The following is a 24796-nucleotide window of genomic DNA, read 5'->3' on the forward strand; positions in this document are numbered from 1 at the left end:
TTTTTCATTTCTTAAATGTTTTAGAGTACCGTAACTTTAGGTTCCTTATTTTTAGTGCAGATAATTTGTGCATTGGGAAGTCTTCGAGTTATTTTGAAACTCATATATTTAAACAATTTTTCAATGTTTCTATTGAACAATTTTTCAATGTTTCTATTGATTATATTGTCATATTAAGATGATATTTCATAAAATCCAGAAAAAATGAACTCTAATTTTTGCTTATAAATAGTTTATTTCATGCCATATCTCAAAGTTTACATCATAGACTCACTCTTTTGGTTTTATTTTCAAAATTTTTAAGATTTTTCTGACAAGTCTATTATAATTTGAGAAAAAGTTTTGAGATAATAATTTCATGGTGAATCGTTAATGGCTTAAAATAGCGTTTTGTCAGTGCAAAAAGGTCCAAATATCAATTAAGTGAAGAAATTTACAAACTTTTTCTTTATGTTAATTTTAATTTTATTTATTTCAAATAGTATAAATTTGTATTTGATGCCATGGTTCATTCTGATAAAAAAAATTACAGAGGAATTTGCTCTTTCAGGGCAGAAAGGTAATATCAAATACACCGTAGCACAGAAACAAGCATATAGACCCCAACATTTTGTTTCGAATTTTGGTTAAGGTGGTATGGGACATTTCCATGTTGTGACGTATTGTTTATCGAAATAAACAATAAAATAAGTGCAGTTATATAAGTAGTTTCTTTCCCAATATTGTCATCTAACAGCGTAGCGCAGGAGTTAGAGGGTTTACTACGAATCTGTAAGTCATGAGTTCGAATCCCACTGAAGGTTTTAAAATTTTTACCTTTCAAAATATTTTTAAAAGCTATTTTTTTGGTTAGATATTGTAAAATTTGAAAATTCTAAACCGGTGAAAGTATTTCAATTATAATGTACTTTAAACCACCTTTAGCTAAGTCTGTAGATTTTTAAATAATACTTTAGAAAAAAAAACTTTAAGACTTTTGATTGCAGGATCCAAAATCCTTCAGTTTAAACCCTTGTCATTTGCTTTGCCGAATTCTTATATATTTTTCTTCAAACGATTTAAAAATCATTCATTAAAAAGTCTAATTTTGCTTTTAAAAACTTTATTTTTTGCTTTTGTAAGAATCAAACGTTTTTATCATACAAAAATAATATACACATTTAATACAAACATTACAATTTGTAGAAAGCTCTTACAAATTCAATATAATAAGGCTTTTCTAGAAAAAAAAAATCAGCATCATTTTATGTGCTTATAGAAATAAAGGCAATGCTTATCAATTTTCAAAACAACCATCAATTCCACTAGGCCTTGCATGTGTTATCGTGCAAGTTTTTGTCCAAAAATTGCACAAGTCCAAATACCATTGCTAAGATGAACATCCAGTAGTTTCACTTGTAAACAAGAAGGAAAACTCTTTTTTTAACCCCAAAAAGAATCAGTGAAAAATCAAATACACATATAAATTGATATTTCAACATAATTTGCTGCCTGGCAATCTTACAACTACTAATCAAATTCAGACGTACTAAAAATAAGTTTGAAAAAAAGTTTGAATCAAAGAGAACAGATTTAAACAATACATTGGTGACATTAATATTGTATTAAAGTAAATACAATTATATAAAATATATCTACCATCTGCATGTATAAAACCATAAGAAAATTTTTCCAACTTCAAACAGAAATCTCTTTTAACATGACAATATTATCATAATTGATATCACATAAGCTTCTAATAACTTTGTTTTAGATTTTGTACATTTAACCCAAATATCAAATTTAATGAAATTTTACTAAACATGTGATAAGCATTCTGGTCCCACCAAAACGGATATCTGGAGGGAGGTCAAAGAATCGCCAACTTTTACCAATATGAACGTAATGCATAAAAATATTTGTTACATTATTACAGAACCATTAACGTGTCACATGAGGGAAACGAAATTATCATTTAATATTAAGCAAAAACATGATGCCACTGCTAACCGCTTACAATTTCATTGTTGGGTATTTCAAAGCACTATACACAGCCACTTCTTTATTCAAAGTACTACAGATTCTTTATGTAAGTTTATATCAAAGCCCCACCACATTAGAATAAGCCATTTCATATAGTAAGACAACAAAGTTCACTCCCCCCTATCACTTGCATAGAGAGTAGAGGATCTTAACAAAAGAAGCTTCATTTTATGGAAGGTACCATTACAATACACCTACACTGTATGATCACACCACGCCCATCACTTGCAGAGGGAGTAGAGGATCTTAACCTCCTTCTCGTACGTGTCATCATCCGGACACGGTGTCTCTAGAATCATGGGAATGTTGTTCAGTCTGGAGTCGTTCATTATACGCCGGAATCCATCAGTTCCAATGTGACCTTTACCAATATTCTCATGTCTGTCCAAGTTGTTCCCAACTTTTCCTTCAAACCAAACATAATACCGGTACTAATTTATGCAACACTGCTTTTGACATTAGTTATGGACGCGAAATTCATTTGTCATCATCTGCAAGTACTTTCAATTCATATTAATCCCATTAATATCCCTCAGAGAAAACCAAACGAAACTAATATCTATTATACAGGAATACTCAATATCATACATCAACATTTCCTAGTTCCATTGTCCATTGAATTCATATTCCTGATTTTTTAGATTTCATTAGAATAATATCATGACCTCTTTTGTATCAGTGACAACATATATTTGACTCCCCTTCTAGATTTGTACCTCCTTTTACAGTGTTTATTTTTCCTCCCTTTCAGTCAATTTATTTTCCTCTCCCCTGCAACACTTCAGTTATAAAACTGTTTTCTTTTTATTATGCATACCTAACAATATACCTTTAACCTTTCGACTGAATTATTAATCTTTTTTGTATATATACCTGTTTACAACAGCAATTAAATTTTACGTGATACTTGACTCTGGGAAACAGAGTTAGTTTCTACAATGAAAGACGACTCTGGTGTTAAATCTCTCAATCTCTTAGTCTTCACCGCACTTTGCTACATATTTTGGGTCCTCAAGGGTGGAAACTACATGTTTTTATCACCTGCCCTGCACCTCATTAAAGATACCATATCCAGCACTGACACAGCCAATGTATTTTGTCTGTGATGCTCCTTACCTTCATACCCCAATGAAAAACAAAGAAAGTCTTTAATTGTTTTAATACATTGTGTTACCTTTACTGTCATTCAGATGGATTGCCTTCAAGTACCGAAATCCAACAACCCGTTCAAACTCCTCCATCATACTACTGAAGCCTTTCTCTGTTGAAATATCATAACCTGTGCAAAGAGAAGATAAAGGTTGACAATGTTAATGAAATACAATTATTTATCACATGTTTATCCCATTATACGGTGGATATCACTCATGGGATAAATTTTTGATATTCCACTGTGTGTTCTTACGCCACGTGACGTCATAGTTAATCATTACGTAGGTTTAGACGGTTGATTGACGTAGAATGAAAAAGTAAATAATTAACTCAGTTGAGGGGTGTTGAGATATAGATTTGAAACATTTAATGTTGTTTCAGTTATTTGTCATGAATTCATAAAAAAATGTTCGAAAATGAATGTCTGTTTGTTAAACTTCAAGGAACTTTTTTTCCATGCGTAACGTTGTTGACGTGTTGTAAATAATGTGTTGTGCGGCTCACAATCACAATTTTTACAGAAAAAGTTGGGATTAACAAAATACTTGGTAAAACATGTGATAAAAAGAATCTCTCATGATTTGCGATGGTATATGATTTTTATCCAACTCGTTGTGTGTTTTCTATCCCCTCGCCAAGGCTCGGGAATAGAAAACACACAACTCGTTGGATAAAAATCATATACCATCGCAAATCATGAGAGATCCTATATATATCTCCACAATATCAAAGTAATGACACTTATCTCCCTACATTAGCAAGGTTTTTGCCTTTTCATGGACTTTTACCTGCAGCAAACATGTGGCATGTATCCAAACAGACTCCAATGCGAGTTTTGTCCTGAACTCTGTTTATGATTTCTCGGAGTTCCTCAAACTTTCCACCTACAGTGTTTCCTTGACAACACATGTTTTCAATTACTACAAAAGATAAGAATAAAATGTCATGTTTTGCTTGTAAATTTTAGAAACCAATAAGAAGATAATATGACCTTGGTTCAGTGGTATAATTTAATCTATTGTTACTTTTATGGTAACCTTTCTCTGGCCTCATTAGTTTACCAAGAATCTTTATGCTTGAGATGCTTTGATTTTTCATGGATTTAATAGGTACTCATCACCAATAATTTTACATCATCAACAAATAATCAAAATTGATCTTTTTATAATCATTAAAGTCAACCTACGAAATTATGACCGTTTTAGTCAGTACCTCACCAGATCAGTACTTACCATCAGTCATCCCTTCTGTTTTAACCAAAGCCTGTTTGATACTGTCTCCGTACTTACCAACTGTCACCCCTTCTGTTTTTTCCAAAGCCTGTTTGATACTGTCTCGGTACTTACCAACTGCAACCCCTTCCATTTTAACCAAAGTCTGGATGATACTGTCTCAGTACTTACCAACTGCAACCCCTTCTGTCTTATCCAAAGTCTGGATGATACTGTCTCCGTACTTACCAACTGCAACCCCTTCCATTTTAACCAAAGTCTGGATGATACTGTCTCCGTACTTACCAACTGTCACCCCTTCTGTCTTATCCAAAGCCTGGTTGATACTGTCTTGGTACTTACCAACTGCAACCCCTTCTGTCTTATCCAAAGCCTGGATGATACTGTCTCCGTACTTACCAACTGTCACCCCTTCTGTTTCATCCAAAGCCTGGATGATACTGTCTCCGTACTTACCAACTGTCACCCCTTCTGTCTTATCCAAAGCCTGGTTGATACTGTCTTGGTACTTACCAACTGTCACCCCTTCTGTCTTATCCAAAGCCTGGATGATACTGTCTCCGTACTTACCAACTGTCACCCCTTCTGTTTCATCCAAAGCCTGGATGATACTGTCTCCGTACTTACCAACTGTCACCCCTTCTGTCTTATCCAAAGCCTGGTTGATACTGTCTCCGTACTTACCAACTGTCACCCCTTCTGTCTTATCCAAAGCCTGGTTGATACTATCCCCTATTCTGTCTAAACACTCTTCAACTGATATCTTCCCACAAGTAGAACCTGCAATATACAAAAGCACAAAAAACAATAAGCATTGAAAACTTTCTGTTTAAAACACTTCCAGAAATGCTCATATTACACATTTCCCTCACATGATACATGTAAGTAGGCTGGTTGGTCAACAGTGCAACCAACAAATCTCTTTTAAAATTTTAGATGTAATCATTTAAGGCTATAAGATATTATAAAGAAATTTCCCATTTATTTTAGCTACAAAATTGGATTTTTCTCTATATCTTTAAAGAGAGGCTTTCTTGTCAAGGAGATAAATATAGTCTACAAATTCCCATGACCACTGAGCCCCCTTAACCCTGGTTACCTGGGTGGAAGTTGAACCTTGTAAGTCCCAGTTTCTGACAGCGCTGGAGTTCCTCCACCAGCAGGTTACGACTCTTCTGGAGATTCTCCTCTTCCGGAGAGCCACAGTTCATTAAGTAAGACCCATGGGGGAGTATCATGTCAGGATGGTAGCCATATTCCTACAGAAAAAATAATAAACAATCACATGTAATTATTTCATCATAAAGTAATGAAAAAAACAATTGAATTTAAATGGTATGTACCCGGTAATCCAATTTCTTTTTTCTCATTTTGTAATCTTTTTTTAGCAGTTTATTGATTTCTGGTTTTTTTTTACTTAACATAAAGTTTGTGCTTCGTTGCTGCCTAGAGTATTTCTCACTTGCCTAAAAATATTCAAGTTTTACATGCGAGAAAATGTGAGCTAGAAGTTTTTGACTTACCAAACACTACTCACAAAAGTTCTGTGCATATTTGTCAGCTTAAAAACTTTTACTTACCATTAATGTATAAAACCCTATTTCAGTGTGTTTTTGTCTGCCAGATGCTTACTGACTTACCATTTCATATCACTCAACTTTTGAAGGTCAATGCTAGCTAGATGTTTATGGAATTACCATACATGTATTATCAAACCCTTTCTCTTTGTCAGTCGGATGTTTACTGACATAACCATACATGTTTCACCCGAATTCTGTTTGTTTGTATTTACTGTTTATTGATAATTTCAGATTTATCTGTGTGAAAATCACCTAGACTTTTACTGACTTACCACACAAGTATCACGAAACTTCTGTGCATCTTTGTCAGCCAGGGGTTTAGTAGCCCATTGCCTCTGGGATCTAAGAAACAATCCAAATGCTCTGGACCCCATATCCTCAGCCTCCAATACAGCTTTGTAAAGTCCACCTAAAGCAAAACTATTATCATAATTCTGTAAATCTTTCCTATCAAATCAAATACTTGGGCAGTTTTAATCACATCACAATTCTCTGTACAAAACACCTTCATATCTCACCTGCAATTGACACATGTCCTCCAACAAACTTCTTCTTGGCACTTTTTGCCCACTTGAACTTGGCAGCATTTTCCTCCCATTTGGATGTTGCATGTGATTTATCACTTGTGTGCTTTCCTTTCCCTTTCTTATCAGTTGGTTTTTCATCTCCTGGCACAGTGTGTTCCTGTCTTCCTCTCTTCCTCTTGGTGGCTTCTTCCCCATCGCTCTTAAGATCCCGAGTTTCCTCAAATTTCTTGGGACTGGATTTAGTTTTCTCCTCACCTTTTTTGGGTCTCCCTCTTTTCTTAGCATGGGCAGTTTCTGGGCTGTCCTCCTTGTTTTGTTTTTGAGTTTCTGTGTGAATTTTCTTCTTTGTTCCCTTGCCTCCCTCAGCCTCAGATTTAACTTCAACTTGTTTTCCTCTTTTATGTTTGACAGGAGAGGTACAATTATCATTTTCATTAGACTGACTTTCAGAGTCCAGATTGCTATGATCTGCCATCACTGCTTTTGGTTGCTCGTTTTGTCTCTTGGTGGCTCTGGCAGACTTGGTCCGATTATCCTCAGCATCCACTTTATCATCCCTCTTTCCTCCTTTCTTATTCTTTGATGTCTGTGCTTCAGAAACTGTAGTGTCTTCAGACACCTTTTCTTGTGATTTACTCTGGACTTCACTTTTCTGTGTTGGCTTCTTCTGGACATCTTTGTCCAGACCAGTGTTAATATTTTTGTCCCCGTGTCCATTCACTTCTGTATTTTTCTGGCCTTTTGGAGGTCTTCCTCTTTTACTTGTAGGGACTGTTTTTGAGCCTTCAGAGATGTTTATATCTGCAGTCTCTGTTTCCTCTGATTTAATGTTGGCAGTTGCTGTCTCCTGTGATTTAGATCCAACAGAGTTTACATTTTTATCCAGAACAGTGTTAATATCTTTATCTAGATTGGTGTTTGCATCTTTAGCTAGACCACTGTGAACATCTTTATCGAGACTGGTATTGATTTCTAAATTTTTCTGGTCTTTTTTGGGTCTCCCTCTTTTTTTAGCATGGGCAGTTTCTGAGCTATCCTGGGCAGTTTCAGAGCTATCCTTCTTGTTGCTTTGTTTTTGAGTTTCTGTGTGAATTTTCTCCTTCATTTCCTGGTCTCCTGCAGCCTCAGATTTAACTTCAACTAGTTTTCCTCTTTTACGTTTGACAGGAGAGGTATAATCATCATTTTCATTGGACTGATTTTCAGAGTCCAAATTGCTATGATCTGCCATCACAGCTTTTGGTTGCTCGTTTCTCCTCTTCGTGGCTTTATTAGACTTGCCCTCATTGTCCTCAGCACCTACTGGTTTGTGATCAGTCTTTTCTCCTTCTTCAGCCACTGTTGGTTCCTCAGAGACCCTTGTCTCTTCAGTTACTGTCTCCTGTGATTTATTGTGTACTTTACCATCTCCTTTTCTGGACTTCTTTTTAACATTTTTGTCCAACTGAGCATGTTCATTTTTATCCATACTAGTGTCTCTATCTTCATCTGGATTAGTGTTTACATCTTTATCAGGATTAGTGTTTACATCTTTATCAGGATTAGTGTTTACATCTTTATCAGGATTAGTGTTTACATCTTGGTCCAGAACATTATTTCCATCATTATCCTGACCAGTGTTCACATCTTTATCTGGACCAGTGTGCATCCCTCTACCTGGGTCAGTGTTTGCTACTCCATCCAGACCAGTGTTTACTTTGTCCCCCTGTCCATTGACTTCAGGATTTTCTTTGCCTTTTTTAGGTCTTCCTCTTTTCTTAACAGGGACAATGCCTGAGCTATCCTCATGGCTATTTTTTCTTTGTGTTTCTGGTTGAATTTTCTCCTTTGCATTTATTTCTCCCTTAGCTTCAGATTCGTCAACATGCCTATCTTTTCCCCTCTGTTCATTGATTTCAGTATCTTCCTCTTGCTTGATTTTGATCATTTCTTCTTCTGCCTTGCCATTCTCTGCTCTAGGTGCCTCATTACTTTCACTAACACCATTCACTTTTGCTGTTTTTCTGGCACCACTTTTGTTGGATATTACAGTTCCTTTCTCTTGTTCTCCATTATTCTCTGTCTTACTTGATTTTTTAGTTTGAGGCTTTGAAGCTTGGTTTTCCTGGTCAAGTTTCTCTGCTGCTGTTGTGTTTTTTTGTACCCTTGAGCCCTTTCTATTGCTCTGCTTTAATGTGTCTTCCATCACTGTGAAGAAAAAAAAAGTTTTCATGTATCATTTCATTTGTTATCAACAATTTTTCTCATTGTTGTAAAGAACTGAGGATTTTCCGGGAGACATTTGTTTATTAATTTCACATGTAATAAACTGCTCTCTTGAGAGCGCTTCAGTACCATGTGTACACTGCGTTTATAAAATTTATTTCACAATTATTTATGTTCGGTTCATTGTAACAAATTAGAACATAAACCATTGAAATCAGACCAATGTCAAACAAGATATCTGTGAGCCAATGCTCACTAGTGATACCCCCGCTCTGATGTGAATATGCAAAATAAGCAAAGTCGACATTTAATAGAAAGCTGGCATCCAATTGGTACAGAAATATATCCCACAATATGGCTGACTAAACAAATAGTGTGTTAAAATTTCAAGCATCTGCGATAAATAGCTGCTGAGAAATCTTTGAGGAAAACTTGTTTGAAAATTTTGGCTAAAAATAAACAGTCATTATTTAACAGGAAGTTGACGTCCGATTGATACAAAAATATATCCCACAATATGGCATGTCAAAACAAATAGTGTGTTAAAATTTCAAGCATCTGCGATAAATAGTTGCTGAGAAATCTTTGACGGAAATGTTTGAAAATTTTGGTTAAAAGTAAACAAAGTAGTCATTAAACAGGAAGTTGACGTCCGATTGGTACAAAAATACATCCCACGATATAGCATGCCTATACAAATACTGTGTAAAAATTTCAAGCATCTGCGATAAACAGTTGCTGAGAATTTGTTGACAAAAATTTGTTTGAAAAATTTTGCTAAAAATAAACAATGTCGTCATTTAACAGGAAGTTGACGTCTGATTGGTACAAATATACATTCCACGATATGGCATGCCTTAACGAACACTGTGTAAAAATTTCAAGCAACTGCGATAAATAGTTGCTGAGATAAATGCGACAAATTTTTGTTACGGACGGACAGACAGACAGACAGACACACAAGGGTAAAACAGTATACCCCCTCTCCTTCGGAGCGGTGGTATAAATATCAATTAAGTTTCTATGGTGCACCCCAATTGAATCTGCCACTGACTACAGTGAGGTCGCCTTTAACAAATCACTAAGTAAATTCGCGTTGATAGTGCGTTACCAAGCCCGAGTTAAATTCATAATACAACATTGTTTTATTGTACCATGCTTGACTTATAACATTACATATGTCTTTCCTAACAACCACTGATTAAATAAAAATTATCACTGTACTTTGATGTACGATGTTTTCTTCTTTAGCGGAACATTTTCTCCATTACCGAATCATGTGGTATACAGCTGATTAATTTTTGTTAGGGACAGTGTTGAAAGTTGTTTTTTTTTAAGTTTTAATATGCTTAAAGTATATAAATAAGGAAAATGGAAAGGCAAATACTTTTTGAGTGAAGTGTTCATTCTATTGAACCCGTCAATTTATGGAAAAAAATAACAATGAATTCAACGGTAAAATCAAAGGCCTGAAGGGCCACAATGGCGTCGAGTTAAAGTTAATTTGAAGAGTAAAAACCTAAATAACTTTTTAAACAAGTGAAAAGCTGTCAATGTGACAGCTAACCGGGTTTTCTTTTTATATGCGAACTGTATCCTTAATCCATGTCAACCCATATCCAGTGAAATAAAGTACCCCATATGCAATATTTTGCTAAAAAAGACTTAGTTCAAAAGCTGGTATTTTTTTCATAAATAATCAGAAATAAAAATCCTAGAAATATGCACACCTCTGATACATGTACAATAATCTGCAAAAGAACAACTTTTTATCTATAAAACTGTAAGAATAGTTATCCGTTCAATGAGGTTACCCTATATGCAATATTTTGCTAAAAATTGACTAACTTCAAAAGCTGGTATTTTTTTCACAAATTATCAGTAACCAAAATCCTAGCAATATGCACACCTCTGATATATGTATAATTGATCTGCAAAAGAACAACTTCTTATCTTGAAAACTGTAAGAGGAGTTATCCGTACAATGAGGGTACGCTATATGCAATATTTTGCCAAAAAATGACTAAATTCAAAAGCTGGTATTTTTTCCATAAAATATCAGTAACCAAAATCCTAGCAATAAGCACACCTCTGATATATGTATAACTGATCTGCAAAAGAAAAATATCCTATCTTGAGAACTGTAGGAGGAGTTATCTGTACAATGAGGGTACCCTATATGCAATATTTTGCCAAAAAATGACCAAGTTCAAAAGCTGGTATTTTTTTCATAAATTATCGAAAATCAAAATCCTAGAAATATGCATACCTTTGATATATGTATAATTGATCTGCAAAAGAACAACTTCCTATTTTGAAAACTGTAGGAGGACTTATCCGTACAATGAGGGTACCCTATATGCAATATTTTGCCAAAAAATGACCAAGTTCAAAAGCTGGTATTTTTTTCATAAATTATCCAAAATAAAAAAAAAAATAGAAAAAAAATACATGTCAACTTTTTAAAAAAATAGAAACTGTTATTTATCACATAACTAATTAAATTACAATTCATTACAAATTTGCTCACCTAATTTTTAAAACTTTTGAATTTTAATTGAAAATTTAAGTTTATAAAAATATCCTAGGAATTAAAATTTTTAAAGATTTTTTTTCTCTATTTATATGGAAATAAATATTAAAATTATGATTGTGTTTAATTCTATATATTGTATACTGCTGATAACCACTCTGTCTCTTATTATCAATTTCATCTAAAATTCACAAGGGTCCAAATGACACGGGTCGAAAAGATCAGGGGTAGATAAAAGAAAGCACCCATTCACGTCTATTTTTCTTCAAACACATACGAAAACTTTGCACTTATTTGAGTTGTTTGGCTCCTAAAAATGTAACTTCCGGACGTACGATCCCTAGATGGCTTTCGAGCTTCGCTCGACGCCATAAAAATGACTGCATGATTTGTAAACTTTGATCCACCAATGTATTAAAAATCAATTAATTTATAGTCATTATAAGTCATCAATATTGTTAAATTTTTTGAGATATATGAACATTTTTTCATGAAATTAAATAGAAATATACATTTAAAGGATCGAGAGAAAAACGCATTATACGAGGGTTTTCCCAAAAGAGCATAGACAAGTGACGTTATTCAGTTCATAGAAGATACAGAAAGATGAGTTGTGTCACAACAGGTTTAAGTTATGTTACGAAATTTATTTCTCACATCCCAATACACATTCCCTGTTGCAACAAAAGGTCCATATCCACCATATCAAGAAGTGAATTTCCGTTTAATACATCGTATGATGATCATTCGCTGTGTACTAAGATATTTTATTATTCATGTATTCTTTGTTTACAATTACCAATCAATGTCGAAATTATCGGCGAGAAATTATCCCGAGTTTCCTCGACGATTCATTTGGTCTAATTTATATTTCCATGCATCATTTAAACCCTTTCGTTTCATGAATTCCTCAATCACAACTCCCTCTATTGCCTTTCGATAATACATATCGTCAAAACGCCGTTATTCACGTGTTTCAGTTCTCCCATCTTGTTTACTGCTTTCCCCATAACGGCGGGTTTGTATAGCATGCGGTATGACGTCATAATGGCCGAGCCCGATGCCTTAAATAACGAGCTCAGCTGTTTGCACGGCAGTTGGTTTGATCTGCCACGGCAGATCAGACGGTCAAGTCCACTTCTGGACAACAGCCATACATTGGAAATGACCGAGGAAATATCCCGTTGGGTAAATGCTAAGCTGATGCAATAACCTTCTTTTATTAATCAATTTATTATATTTAAGTATATAGGCTACAGGGGAAAGATTGTATAGGAACGGGACTCCCGCACGGTTAAGCGGGATATTTAGAGCTATATTTATTTAGGGTTTTGACTATTTGTCATATTTGTATTTTAATCCCATCAAGTTGGGAATTAATTTATGTTATATTTACACTCCCAGAGTCTTGGGACTATCCTCGTTTAATAAACTGAAATATCTATATTTTATTTGAATCCTGACTTTGAGTTTTCTTTGGTACCAATATACAGATTTGGGAGACCCACAAGTTGCGTTACACAACATCCCGGGTTATATATAAAACCCAAGTTCATTAAAATATAATTTATAAGCGGGACAGTTTTAAAAACGCAACAGTTATTTGCATTGAAATTACGTGTGGATATTAATTAAATACTGTATCAGATTGGGTTTTTCAAAACATGTACATATATTACATCATAGATTTTTCATACGGCGCAATGACACTTAAAAAAAAATTAGAATTAGCATATAAAAAATAATATTGCGAGGAAAATAACTTATCGAATAAAAAAAATTAAAACAAAAAATTAGAAAAGAAGGAATTTAAATTTCTGCATTTTTTTAAAATTATTTTTTATTAAAAAAAAAGTTAGCCATGGCAAATTTTTGAAAGAATTTTTAGCAATACGTTAGAAAGGTTGAAGTTTGAATACACAACGATAACTAATTATATATAAAAATAAAGATCTAGAAACTTATCAAAAGGCGATTTTTAAGTAAATAAAATAAAATACACTGTGACAAAATTTCCTAGAAATGCATTTAGTGATTGCATAGTAATAAGCAACAAAAAAAAAAAAAAAAAAAATCAGGACCAGTATTGACATCCAGCAAAAAATCAAAGGCCGGAACGGCCACAAAGGCGTCGAACAGACATTTTCTTTTATATAGAATGATATCAATAACTTGAATTTCTGTTAATTTAATAGTGACTTCGTATTTCAAATAATTTTAGACATAGAATAGAGATGTATATGAATTATGTTTTGTGCTGCTTTAAAAACAGAAATAAGTTTATTTTCTTATAAAATAGGTATTGGTGCTTTTACAATTCAATAACTCATTATGGTTACAAAATTCGAAGAAATTTCAAAGTTCAAAAATAAATTATTTTTTTTAAAACAATTTTCACAAGTTCATGATTTGAATACATTAACAGTATGTTCCTATTATAATAACAAAACATACTTTTATTTATTAAGGTCTTCCGTTTCCAACGGAAGACCTTTCTATTATTGTGCTGGTTAAGTTCTTTTTTTTTTTTTTTTCTTCCTAGACGCGAACTTTGAGGCTTCATATCGTGCTCATTTCTGAACGGTTTTTGCTCAAATTTTCAGGGCTAATGGACTTTACAAAACACTATCTTCATCAATTCATAAAAGTTAGAATTCCCTTTCCGGTAACGAGTTATTCCCCTTTTAAATTTTTTTAGGGCCTTTGGTTTCCAGACAAAGGCTCCGAGACTATGATAGCAGGGAATGGGAATCCAACGAATTTGAATAGCAGAGACATTGTAGTGGTGCACATTAGTTTTTGTTTTTAGATTACGTTTTTTATTTAGGAAAAGGTAGGGGGTCAAAAAACAGGATTCCAAAAAGTGCAAAAATTTAGACATATTTTCCTTTATATCTTTTTAACGAAAAATATTTTGTTAAGACATGTTGAATAAAAGTTGTGCAGAATATCAAGGGCTTTCATTTAACACCAATAAAAAAGGGCTGGCCCCTTAAATTAAGATCCAATAGCCTCTAAAAGTTTTTGCTTAATAACTAAAAAACGGTTAGGATTTTGATATGGCTGTCGCTGGAAAAGTTGCTTGTTGGGATCTCATAAAGGTCGTAACAATGTTATTGTGTAAGTGATTTGTGTAGTATGAGTGTAAAAAGCTTTACATGTTGACATGTACCTGTTTTCATTTGACAAGTTAACGAAAGTGTTTGTGCGTACAACTGGCATAAAGTTGCCGCAGAAAGTATGCTGGTTTAAACAGGAGGCATTAATTCACAAGAATTTTTGTTGTTGTTGGAGCTAGTATAAGCTTTTCCTTTCGGAGTTAAAGTCATTGTTGTTAAGTTCTTATTGTGCACAATCATTAAAAACGGCAATTGGAAAACAAAACATTCTTTTTCTTTTCTAGTAAACCACAAAATTTGGAATTAAAAAACTCTGTGCATTACATTTTAGTTATTAACTCCATGCATTTAAAATCTACCTTGAATCAGAGCTGCATGTGTGTGTGTGTACCATTACGTAAGCTCTCCCTTGCCCGCGGCCGAGAAAATCGGTTACCATGCTCTCGGCTGGACTACCTAGCGGTCAGCGGTTATCTAATACACGAGAGTTGCGTCTCTCATATATGAGTTTATTTAGCCGCGAACTCAAGAATTGTTTTAGTTTTGATTACACAAAATCTTTTGTGGATTAAACGAGTGGATGTCAAGTAAGAAATAGTTCATTTAATTAATAAAAGCAATGTCATTCTCTAAAGCAATAATAGACATAGATCAATTGTGGGGTTTAAGTTTAAAATATATAACTTCTATTTGATAGAGTAAGGTCATTATACTGCAAACTTTTCAAATCTTCCTTGGTTCTGAGCTGTGCGTTTCTGTGCGTTGTACCTTTACGTAATCTATTCTTCGTCCACGGCCGAGGAGATCAGCCACGGCTGCATTACCTAGCGGTAAGCGGTTATTTAATACACAAGATTTGCACACCGCGACTTACACTTGCATGCATATGAACGTGTTTGAGTTAATATAGCCGTATATACAAGAACTGTTTTAATTTTATGGTATAAAAGGTTGTCCTACTTGTATAAATATTTAATTAAATATTTGAGTGTAAATGAATATTAATGAACGATATTACTCCAAATCGGAAAAATCGTTAGACATAAACTAATGGTTCGTTTGTTCAGGTAATTAAAGTACTTTAAAAACTGTACAATTAATGTTTTAAATCAACACCCCCCCCCCCCCTTCAAATATTAAACCTTTAAATGATGATCATCCGAGGAGATCCGGCGCGAGTGGATAAGTGATCCGCCGTCGGTTCTTATTCTTCTACATGTACCTTATGACGCGTTTATGTTTCATATTTTGCACGGACACAACTATATTTTATTATGTTTTCAACTATTATATTGGTTTAAGACGAAAATATAAATTGATTTTACTTGTACAGTTGATTTAGCATTGATTTATACGATAGCGTACAAGGTAGTATCACCGGGGAAATTAAGGTGTTTCCATATATCCGGCGACAATAAAACTAAAATGCTTTAGATGGTAAAAAAGCACTTTATTTGAACTTTAGGTCGGTATGGGTGATTTCTGGGAATCCAAAAACTACACCCGAACAATCCGAAACCTAATCCCTCTCTCTCGACAATGGTGTATAACACAATATAAATAAGAATTGAAAACAATAGAAATTAGCACTTAAGCACGAGTGACAAATGTCATAGAGTAAAACTTCAATATGAGTGAGTCAATTAAATCAAAGGTGAGGTGTAAGAGTTGATAAAATAATTAAGCAATTATAACTGAAGTGAATTATTGTCTTGTACAAAGAGAAAGGCATATTTATGAATAGATAACAGTTACTCAAATTTCACTCCATGATAGTAGTTTAAACATGAAATCAAATTATAATCAAAGTTCCATGTTTGCGGTAGGGGCTAGCACGATAAAGGAATGCCCTGAATTGAGGCATTCGATTATTATTTTAAAAAATATTCACATGAGTTTAAACAACTTTAGATTAGATTCTATCGGTCACATATTAATCACTTCTGTAGTTTCATTGTGGAAGCGAACTCATTGCTGCCCCCCCCCCCCTTTCCTCCCGCCCCGCTGACAGGTGCTCGCGCTGGATTTTTTTTTAATTGGAGAAAAGATAATAAGATCTGTCGAAAATCATTTTTGGTGGATTCTTCTTATGTGTAACATTTTGTTTCACTTTCCCACCCCTTTGTTTATTCGGCCAGTCTGTGTTAATTCAATTGCCGCATGCGACCGAGAATCTTGTGTCGCTTCAGCGCACACAGCTCAGAACATTTATAGCCCCAGGTCATCAATTGTTATGTAATTGAGTAACAGTTGGAAGGGTGATTTTACTACATAAAATAATAAAATCATAATATAATCTATTTGAATTGAGTACCATGCGTATAGATTCCCATAATAATATTTTTTTTTTTATTTCCTCTCTATGTTTACATTTAATTTTGTTCAAATAATTAATAAATTTTCTATCATTTAAATTGTGTGCTTCATCAAATACTGATTCCGATTACCTTGAAGTCATTAATTTTCCATTGGCTTTTGACAAAAGAGAGACGCCTGACCATCCAATGAAAACAAATACACAGAGTTTGATTGACAGGTTCAGCCAGGTGCAGGTCTCACCCGATGTCCGAGGTTATGTGTGCTGTTTGTACACAGCCGAATGGTCTCAGTAAGAGTTATCAGTAGGAGTTATCGATGTAAATAAATAATAAAAATACATGCCTATCAAAACATGATCGTGCAAGTTAAAGTTGATTAAGGTTTGTTCCAATAGAAATCATGTTTCACTAACTGTATTTAATATTTTTTATGTATAGGGAATTTTAATATTGTGTCAGTACTGAAACATTGCATAAAAACGTTAAATATACATTTACTCTGTAACTAGTCGTCTTTTAATACATATACCTTTCTTTTGTTTGTTAAAAATTCGTTCAATTTTGTTAAAGTAATGTAAAACACGGGCGCCATTTTGAAACAATTAACTTGTCAGAGAGTTCCGAATGAAATCTGATGAACATTTCACACGGTTCTCGCACGCTTTGCCCGAAACGCTAAACGGTTTACATGAAACTCTAAAAGGTTTACACGAAACGTTTCTCGCACTTAGGCCGCACGCTTTTTTGGTGTAGTAGTACGTTTTAGGTTCTGTAAATTTTGTCAGCACGCAATTCTAAACTTGCACATAGTCTTCAAAAAATTTAGAAATATTTTAATATAGAAGTTATCTTTGAGAAAAGTTTACGTGTTTTGTAGGCGGGTTTAGTTTAAAAAAGAAATACACTTCCTGACATGAATCACGAGTACATACTGTTTATAACAATGCTAGCTACCCTTTGAAAATTTAACTCGCCATTAAACATCTCATTTTTTAAAGAATGTTTGAAACGATTACATAAACTCTGCTCGACAAATAGTTTTCCTAAAATATGTTCTTCCTTTCTTTTTCAAAACACGTTTTATATACAGGCTTTCAATCACAACACGTTTTTATAACAAAAGCAGAACTGAAAGTATAGTCATTATAATCGTTTGACACCATATAACATATATTTTCAACTCGCAGCAACAACGGAAGACCTACTCGGGGCTTTGCCACGAGCTCTGCTCTAGTTTCAATTCCCATTTGAAACAAGATTCCCTATGGTACGGTTGTTTACAAACAAATCCACAACACGTGCTATCTAAAATGCTCGACCAGACCAACTACATTATCGTGTTTATTTTTAGCAACAAAATCACTAGATACGTTTATCGCTTACATTTATTTTGGAGACCGTGCCCGATAACAAATAAATTTACATCGCAAATTTTATTTCTATCGGGCACGCTCTCCAATTAAAATGTAAGCGATAAACTAAAATAATATTTAGTGAATTTTTACACCTGATTGTATTCATCCGCCATTTCTTGATTAAGCAAATTTATACTTATGCAATGAGTTGTCAATAACCAGGTAGGCAAAGTTGTTTTTTTTGTACACAATTTAGTTTCATAAATGGAATACGTTTAATACTTTAAGGAACTTATTTCTTATGCGCATTTAAAAGGCGGTGCAGTGCATGAATTTGGACGATTGCCAATCCAGACGATCGCTAGAAGGCTCTCGAGCATTAGCTCGACGCCTTAAAAAAACCTCCACCTATAGAAATGGAAACCAAAATATGGTTGAAATCATAATCGAATGAAAAAATGTTCTAGAAAATGGGAATGAGATTTGTTTTTAACATCTATTATTGTTGTATGTGTGGTATTTTTATTGATGCAGGTGTGCAAATAATCGAAGGGGTATCAATAAATTTTGACATGATCCCTCCACGATCCCCGCATCTCGGTGATTCGTTATTGGAACCCTGACTACCCACAACATTACAGCTAATATAATTATTCTCTGATTAAGAAATTGTTTGATGCTTTCAGTGCTTGTAGACCAGTGATTGGGAAGGCCAAAAATGTCAATGGGACTATGGCCCCACAGTTATTAATTTTAATGGGCCATTTTCATAATGAAAGGGCCATCTATTTATTCATTGGGGCCATTTTGTAAAATTGAAATTATCGAGGACCAACCTAGAGCAAAACAACTTCTATAAAATCTAAAAACTTAACCAATTGGTTAAATTTCATTTATTTGATGTGTTTATACATTTTACTGATGCAATTTTTGTAATGGTGTTTGCTTAATGATAAATAAAATCAGTCTCTTACTTCTGTGTTTTTTGGAGGTATTAGTCAAACCCTATGACCCAATTATTACCGTTATGTATAGAATCTTTCAAACTTTGAAGATAACTGTAGGGAAACAGTTTTTCTCGTAATTTAAACATTAATTTTGCGAGTTATTAACTAATTACAAGTTACAACTAATTGTAGTATCGACACTTAAATAAATAAACATCGGTTCAATGCACAGTGTGGTTGCATCACCCGTGTTTATAACCCCTACAGTAACGATAAGCATGGTAAGACGGTCGTGAGTTTTAATAATCACAACAGGGATTAATTGAGGCTGTGAACACGTCTTTTCAATTAGATAATCATCATTTTACTGCATTTGGGGTTAGTTTACATAATTGAGAACTCAGAATACTGGGCGACTTCAACTTCTATTTCGGAGGAAATTCTGGAATGATCTACCACGCATAAATGAGTGGAAACGTTTTTATTGGTTGTTTATTTCTGTTTTACCAAACACGACCAATGAAATTTGATGTTTTAAAACGAATTATTAAAAGACGATTAGGTAAGTCGTGCAGAGTAAATTTCCAGCGGACATCGCTAAAACTTTTATAACCGATCAGAAATTTGAATGCGCACTTCGGCGCTTAGAGTAATTGATTTAATGCGCCATTTTTCTCTTTAATGCGACTATGGCGCGTGGCGCGGGTCCTTCCCAATCACTGGTAGACAAATAATTTTATTAAACATCTGTACCAAATATGCTTACACACAAAGTACCGTTCACATCAGAGCTCAACTGAAAAGTGAAAGTAGTCAGCTGCACGCACGTTTTTTGTCTGCGTCTTTAAAAAGCTTGTTCATATTTGTTTAGAAATAACAAAATACAAGAGGCCCATGGGCCACATCGCTCACCTGAGGAACAAGAGGTATGATAAAATCAGCTCAATGGAGTCATAATACAAACTATCTGGACAATGTACAATAATTCATGTAAATCCTGTATAAATAAAATCCATTTTCCCCTGGATATTCTTATGTTTATAATCATTAGTTCCTTTTCTAACAGGATGATTTTATAGTCATATCATATGTTGAGTATTGCAGATCTAAAAAAAGATCCCTAACAATTGTTTATATATGGGATATAAACGTACATCAAACTCTGAACCTTCTCGTGAGGCCAAAGAATTGTCCTGGGGCCAAAGTCTTAACAATTATAAAGAATCATCTGGCTGATTAGTTTTTGAGAAGATTTTTAAAGATTTACCCTATATATTCCTTTGTTAAACTTTGACCCCCCCCCATTGTGGCCCCACCCTACCCCTGGGGATCATTATTTTCACAACTTTGAATCTACACTACCTGAGGATGCTTTCACACAAGTTTCAGCTTTCCTGGCTGATTAGTTTCTGAGAAGAAGATTTTTAAAGAATAACTCTGTTTATTCCTATGTAAAACATCGACCTCCCATTGTGGCCCAAACCTACCCCCAGGGGTCATGATTTTCACAAATTTGAATCTACACTACCTGAGGATGCTTCCACACAAGTTCCAGCTTTGCCGGCGAATTAGTTTCTGAGAAGAAGATTTTTAAAGATTTACTGTATATATTCCTATGTTAAACTTCGATCCCCCATTGTGGCCCCACCCTACCCCCGGGGGTCATGATTTTCACAACTTTAAAATTTACACTACCTGAGGATGCATCCACACAAGTGTCAGCTTTCCTGTCTGATTATTTTCTGAGAAGAAGATTTTTAAAGATTTACTGTATATATTCCTATGTAAAATGTTGATCCCCTATTGTGGCCCCTCCCTACCCTCGGGGGTCATGATTTTCACAAATTTGAGTCTTCACTACCTAAGGATGCATCCAAACAAGTGTCAGCTTTCCTGGCCGATTAGTTTCTGAGAAGAAGATTTTTAAAGATTTACTTTTTATATTCATATGTTAAACTTTGACCCTCCATTGTGGCCCCACCCTACCCCCAGGGGTCATGATTTTCACATCTTTGAATCTACACTACCTGAAGATGCTTCCACACAAGTTTCAGCTTTCCTGACCGATTAGTTTCTGAGAAGAAGATTTCTTAAGAGTTACTCTATATATTCATGTTAAACTTCGACCCCCCATTGTGGTCCCATCCTCAGGTGAGCTAAAAAGGTTAAGTTTACAATTCAATAAGTGGGTTTCTGGAAGAACAGATTTTGAAAATTTTCGTAATAAATATTGACAACTTTTTATACTTTTTTAATCTTTAGCTTTTAAGATCTGTGTACAAACATAGAATTGTGAGCAATTCTCTGTATCTTGCTTATAATTCGAAGCTTAACACTCAAATATGGTTAGTAAATAGAAATTGTAAACAACATGCACTACATGTATAACAAATAAAGAAAACAATTTATTTTTTCGAAATGAATCATATATATATACATGGATATACCTACATATTTCCGTAAGCGATATTAAAATCTATTTAAACTGAATAAACTAGAGAAAATGCCGAGCATCTCAACAAAACCTATTGCATTAATCTACCATTACGCAAAAGATAATGCCGAATTACCGATAGAATGAATTGTATTTCAGTACCCCTACATCAGACTTTGCTTAATATGCGCAGGTAAACAGTTAACGTAACTGTTTGATTTACCGAAGTCTCTTATTGATTTGATACGAAAAATCACGAAATACAGACGATAGTTTCCAGGTTACAAAGCATAAATAATGAAAACGAAACGAAAATCAGAACAAGCTAACACCAACGTCATGTGTGAAAACTGTCAACGCATTGAAATATTTAGCCTCAATTTACTTCACAAAATCGGCACCAATATATTTTTCATGTTTCAAAACTTCCCTTCATACGCGAACTGTTGCACAACAAGCAAATTCATCATAGTCAGATCGACCCTTTTTCGTATAATGGCATGGCTGCTTTAAACAAAGAACCTCGTTTTAGAAGTATGGAATACGAGTCTTGGTAAAATGGGTATGCAAACCCGGGCCGTGGCAAAATAAATGCCAGGGCAGATCGGCAATTGTCAATTCCAAATACGCATTATTTTGTAGCAATATCTACAGCGAATACAAATATACTAGTCCATCAAATATCCTGAAATTTTAATGAGATTGGCAGATTAATAACTGCCAATCTTTTGTTTTGCCCAGGCCAAGTCTTGCCTACCCATTTTACCGGATGCCTAGCCCGATTGAAATACGCCTTTCCTTTATTATTATTTTCGTAATAACTTCGATTTGAAACAAAATTACCACTTAATTTTTGCAATTTATATTTTCCTTCCCATAAGGATAATTTATGCTAAACTACGTTGAATTTGCCTCGGTAGTTCTTGAGAAGAAGATTTTTAAAAATGCACCCCCCTTTTTCTACAGTTTCAAGGTTTTCTCCGCTTTGAATACAGATCGGACTTTAATTTTTGCAATTTATATTCGCCCTCCCATAAGGATGCTTTGTGCCAAATTTGGTTGAAATTGGATAAGCAGTTTTAGAGAAGAAGTTCAAAATGTAAAAAGTTTACAGACGGACAGACGGACAGACGGACGGACGGACAGACGGACGACGGACAAAATGTGATCAGAATAGCTCACTTGAGCTTTCAGCTCAGGTGAGCTAAAAACAAGATAAAATTTAATAATTTCATAATAAATAATTAAAACAAGAATTACGCTACATGACAGGATATGTCAGTTAAGTATTGAACCTTTATCAGAAAAATACAGAATAGTTTATCTGTAAGCGATTCGTTAATGGGAACGATTCGTTATTGACAACCTCACTGTATCAGGAGTATGATTTAACTTTGAAAATTTTTTTTCCTTTCAAGGGGGGGGGGGGGGGGGGGGTGGCTGGGTTCGCAACCGATTATTTGAAAGTTTTCTTACTTCTATAGAGAGCAACTGGGCCCGGTTATTTTTATGGCCTATCATCTAATTCTAATACGTATACTGTAGAAGTCATCTTCCCAAGTCAACGGTTTCTGATCTGCTGTGCTCTACGTAGAGTGAAGCGCGGGATCAGAAACCCTCGACTTGGGAAGATGTGTAGAAGTCTGTTAAGTATAACTTGTAAGTTGTAACTGACAATCACGTTTAGTTTAAAATAAAAGCAGATTACAAGCTGACCCCATGGTTCACATATAAATTTAAAGAACAGGTTTTTGATATTTTTTTGAAATAAATCAATGTATAAGGGCCTACCTCAATCTGTCTGTATGTTGTACCTTCAATACAGCTCTTGACCCTCAGACTTTTTTCCCGCCACTAATGCAAGTGTTACACAATACTTGAATTCCGATCCCGATAATAATTCAATTATACGTGTAGCACACTAGAAAAATTTCACCGTTTTTCAAAGAATCTATTTGATTATATTTAATTTTAAAAATCATTTTGATGGACTATGAAACTGAGATTTTACTGCAAATAAAAGTACATCTACCAAATAAGGAAAAAAGGCAAAACTTTCAATAAATACAATACCATTATATTTTAAAATTGTATATACCTGGATGAATTAAAAAGCCTATGCAAAGTATGGTAAATGCATGTATAAAACGATTTCCCCCTTTTTACAGCTGATTGCAGCATCGATGAATATTGCAGACATGGTTTATTCTGTCATTAATTACCTATAATAATATTGGCAAAATGAATTGCTTTGATTACAAAATAGGTCATTAATTATTGTTTTCCTCACGACCAAAATCATGCTATCAAACTTGTGTGCGGGATGCGTGATTTAAAAGTCAAAATAGAAACCAAGTGTCCACTGAACAACTTCAAAAGTTATTTTTTGTATTTTTTAGATTATTATCATTAATAATGACAGAGACATAATAATGTTATTTATGTCTCTGATAATGATAAAAAATGAATTGTTTGAACAGAGAAACTACCTACAAAGTTACAAATATAAAATTAAATCGAATTTACTTTCAAAAACAAATTTCTTATTGAAAGGGGTGTTTGAAGCTAAATTATGTCTTGCATTAAATTGAAACAAGCGTTGTATCTATATCAAAACTGCATTTAAATCTAGATGCCGTAATGTGAGTAACGAAATATTCCCAGACTGTTGATTTTGTATTGAGAAAATTAAATCAAGAATGCATTGCAATGATGCTTGACTTCAAAGCTTCTGGTGTAAAGATCTAGCTCCATTGGAGAATACCAGAGCTCTATCAAGGGACCTCTAGAGTAGCCGTACAGGAACAAGCTCCATTGGAGAGTACCAGAGCTCTATCAGGGGACATCTAGAGTAGCCATACAGGAACAAGCTCCATTGGAGAGTACCAGAGCTCTATCAGGGGACCTCTAGAGTAGCCATACAGAAACTAGCTCCATTGGAGAGTACCAGAGCTCTATCAAGAGACCTCTAGAGTAGCCATACAGGAACAAGCTCCATTGGAGAGTACCAGAGCTCTATCAGGGGACCTCTAGAGTAGCCATACAGGAACAAGTTCCATTGGAGAGTACCAGAGCTCTATCAGGGGACCTCTAGAGTAGCCATACAGGAACTAGCTCCATTGGAGAGTACCAGAGCTCTATCAAGGGACCTCTAGAGTAGCCATACAGGAACAAGCTCCATTGGAGAGTACCAGAGCTCTATCAAGGGACCTCTAGAGTAGCCATAGAGGAACAAGCTCCATTGGAGAGTACCAGAGCTCTATCAAGGGACCTCTAGAGTAGTAGTACAGGAACTAGCTCCATTGGAGAGTACCAGAGCTCTATCAAGGGACCTCTAGAGTAGCCATAGAGGAACAAGCTCCATTGGAGAGT

General features: G+C 34.5%; 1 protein-coding gene across 1 annotated transcript; it reads right to left on the reverse strand.

Annotated features, from left to right (window-relative positions):
• Window positions 1-1346: 1346 nt before the first annotated feature.
• LOC105318577 (uncharacterized) lies at window positions 1347-23348 on the reverse strand. Its single transcript, XM_034455392.2, has 8 exons — window positions 23216-23348; window positions 6505-8700; window positions 6259-6395; window positions 5506-5665; window positions 5091-5186; window positions 3963-4094; window positions 3197-3301; window positions 1347-2428 (listed from the first exon to the last, which is right to left on the reverse strand). Exons 2-8 carry the CDS (start codon window positions 8696-8698, stop codon window positions 2244-2246), a joined length of 3009 nt encoding a protein of 1002 aa, XP_034311283.2. The 5' UTR covers window positions 8699-8700; window positions 23216-23348; the 3' UTR covers window positions 1347-2243.
• Between the last annotated feature and the right edge of the window lie 1448 nt (window positions 23349-24796).

The sequence above is a fragment of the Magallana gigas genome, chromosome 7 (genome assembly GCF_963853765.1).
Source record: "Magallana gigas chromosome 7, xbMagGiga1.1, whole genome shotgun sequence".
Classification (NCBI taxonomy): Eukaryota; Metazoa; Mollusca; class Bivalvia; order Ostreida; family Ostreidae; genus Magallana; species Magallana gigas.